The following is a 3,409-nucleotide window of genomic DNA, read 5'->3' on the forward strand; positions in this document are numbered from 1 at the left end:
CGTTACTCTTAGTGAAGATGTAGCTCTGCTTATTCCATGGGCAATAAAGAAATGTGTACAGTAATATATTTTGACCAGGAGTTTATTATAAGATGTGAAAATCATAGGTCATTCTGTCTTTCTATGTATGCACTTGCTTCACATGAGAACCTCTTCTTAGAGCTATTGGTCAATCTACCTACTGTGCCCGAGTCAAGGACAAGTGCAGGGCTATGTAGAAAAGTAACTTTGCAATGCAGAAAAGGAACTGTCCCTACCAGAAATCCACCCATACATAGGTCATGTTACAATTTTAACTTGTGAAGCAGGTAGCAGATACTATAAGAAGAAAACATCATTTTATTAAGCTGTTATTCAAAGTCCAGTGTAAAGGCTTAATTAAAAACAAGACACTGGCAATTTATTGACCAAGGGGTTTCGCATTTGTATTTGAAAGTATGTCCCTCACCTTGGAGGAATGAACTTGGGTAAAGTGTCTAATATCCACAGTCATGGGGATTAATGTGTTTCCCACGTTCTGACCCTTATAATAGGGAGAATATGGGAGGGACAAGTATTGGTGGTTTGGGGCATCTCAGCTGATGGGAGACAAGAACAAAATTTGTACCAAGGACTCACTTCGCATTAGCTGTGGCCACACAGCTAATAGCCCCTTTCATGTTCTTGTTAGGACTCACCCTTCCCAGCAGGAAGAAAAAATGTTTACGTTTTGCCAAAGGTATGATGATGCAAAGTCAGGTGGGAACTACTCCTCTGCTTCCTCTTGCTAGCAGACAATGTTAGAGGACAGAGTAGGACTGACAGGTGGAGCAGAGGGAGAGGAGATGTGTGTGCTGGAAGTTTATCCTCCACAACCCCATAGGGCCATCAGCCTCCCTGCCTTGTGGGCAGTGCCAGTCCCTCTACTGAGAGTTTTGGGGTGATGGGAGGTCAGTGAGTGTGATGTGGCTGGGGGTGAGGAAAAATCATCATTTGGAGAGCTGGGAACATATTGGGGAGTTTTTAATACAGCTGCTGTACACCCTTATGTTGCATAAATACACTGAGCCAACTGAGGCTTCCACACTGGGATGTTTTCTTACAGGTTCTCATGGAGCCAGAATTGGGGGCAAATGGAACTACTGTTACTGAGTTCATTCTACTGGGCTTAGTGGAGACACCAGAGCTGTGGCCTTTTGTCTTTGTGATCTTCCTCTTTGCCTACCTGGTTTCAGTTGGGGGCAACCTGAGCATCCTGGCTGCCATCTTGGTGGAGCCCAAACTCCACACCCCCATGTACTTTTTCCTGGGGAACTTGTCAGTGCTGGATGTTGGGTGTATCACTGTCACTGTTCCTGCTATGTTGGGTCGTCTCTTGTCCCATAGGCGTATAATTTCCTATAATGCCTGCCTCTCTCAACTCTTCTTCTTCCACCTTCTGGCTGGGATGGACTGCTTCCTGTTGACAGCCATGGCCTATGACCGATTCCTGGCCATCTGCCGGCCCCTCACCTACAGCACCCGCATGAGCCAGACAGTCCAGTCGACATTGGTGGCTGTGTCCTGGGCCTGTGGCATCAGCAATGCACTGACCCACACTATTGCCCTTACTACCCTCAACTTCTGTGGTCCCAATGTCATCAATCACTTCTACTGTGACCTCCCACAGCTCTTCCAACTGTCCTGCTCCAGCATCCAATTCAATGAGCTGTTGCTCTTTGTCATGTGTATTCTAATGGCAGGTGCCCCTCTGGTTCTCATCATCACCTCCTACATCCATGTGGCAGCTGCTGTTTTATGAATCCGCTCAGTGGAGGGCAGGAAGAAAGCCTTCTCCACATGTGGCTCCCACCTCACTGTGGTTTGTCTCTTCTATGGAACTGGTATCTTCAACTACATGCGTTTGGGTTCAGAGGAGTCTTCAGACAAGGATAAAGGGGTTGGGGTTTTCAACACAGTTATCAACCCCATGCTGAACCCACTTGTCTATAGCCTTAGAAACCCTGATGTGCAGGGTGCCCTATGGAGGGTGCTCATGGGGAAGTGGTCACTGACCTGAGCAGTGATAGGCTGATAGTGCCTCTCCTTTCCTGCTTTTTCTGAGTTGAGGAAAATTTGCCATGAAAACAGTAACCTGGAGAAATTATTACAAACCGTTCATTTATACATTCTGATGTTGGAAAATTTTGTGTGACGTATCTGTCCTGCAAAGGATCCCTACATAATCTATTCATTTACTTGGACAGCAAATGTTTATTGAATTGTTTCTATGTTTATTGAATTGTTTCTCTTGAATTGAAGTGAAACACTCTTCTGGGGAACTGGTGAACAATCTCTGCACTTGTGCAACTCACATTTTAATGAAGGGTGACAAAATAAATGGCATAAACACACATCACATTTGATACATCTTATAGTGATATGTGCTATTAAGAAGAACAGGTAAGATAAGGGGAAATGAGGTTAGGGTCTGCCCAGCAAGGCCCCCCAACCCTGGCAAGTTGCTACCTTTTTTCTGGCTATGCTCACTTTTTAGGTAGCATTGAAGCTTTGGAAGCCTTGTAGCTCTGGGCAACAGTAGTTTACAAGGAAGGACTATTTTGCTTGGTCACAGCCTAAAGAACCACAAATAGCACTATGAAGTTTTCTTCTCATGGGAAATGGGAGATTCCTTCTTAGATCAGGGTGCAGAAAGATATTTTAAACCAGTGCCAAGGATTATTCTATTCTATGGTTCACCTTTCACCTCTAGGGAAATCAGTTTCTTCTCTTTATTAATGCAAAAAAATCCCATAAGATGTTTAGGGGATAGGTAAGATCTAGAAAGGGAAATAACCCATTACATAAAAGCTACATCAGTACATACATGGTATATCTGCAGGTCTAAAGAGACACATTGCTTCTCCATCCTCTGCCACATTCTTTCTCCTTTATTAAGTAACTCACCATTCTCACATATACAATAGTTTTCGAAAGAGTAAGCATTATTACTCCAATCAGGTCCTTAGAATTTGCACTGTAGGATGGCCATTGTAACCTTCTCCTCCAAAGTTCTTCATTTCTCCCCCAAACCTCTTAGTTCAGAAAGTATCCATAAATGTAGTCTCAGGGAGTAATGCCTCTTTCTGAATTTACTTAGTTATACGTCAGTGCAGCTCCCACGCAGAGGATTCTCTCTTCTTGAGTTTCTCCAGCCTTCAATCATCCATTCCCGATTTGTGTCTTTTCTCCAGCCTCCTCTGGAAGGCTACTAACCTGTCCTGGCAGTTCTGCTCTGATGTCCCTCTACTGTATCACTCATAAAACTGCCCCATGGCTATACCTGGAGCTTGGCTTCTCTGTGATCTCTTGTTGGAGCCAAGAAACTGTAAGAATGAGCTGAAATGAAGATGGGGGAAAAGGACATGAGGGTAGACAGTAGGGCAGGATT

The 3,409-nt window shown here is 44.3% G+C and overlaps 1 protein-coding gene across 1 annotated transcript; it reads left to right on the forward strand.

Annotated features, from left to right (window-relative positions):
- The first annotated feature begins 1,078 nt into the window (after positions 1-1,078).
- Positions 1,079-2,038, forward strand: LOC119048688 (olfactory receptor 3A2). The gene is given in 1 exon segment (XM_053672562.1): positions 1,079-2,038. A coding segment is annotated over 1 exon segment (948 nt). The 5' UTR covers positions 1,079-1,090.
- Positions 2,039-3,409: the final 1,371 nt, after the last annotated feature.

Source organism: Artibeus jamaicensis, unplaced genomic scaffold (genome assembly GCF_021234435.1).
Source record: "Artibeus jamaicensis isolate MK-2021 breed Jamaican fruit bat unplaced genomic scaffold, CSHL_Jam_final contig_775, whole genome shotgun sequence".
In the NCBI taxonomy this organism is placed as follows: Eukaryota; Metazoa; Chordata; class Mammalia; order Chiroptera; family Phyllostomidae; genus Artibeus; species Artibeus jamaicensis.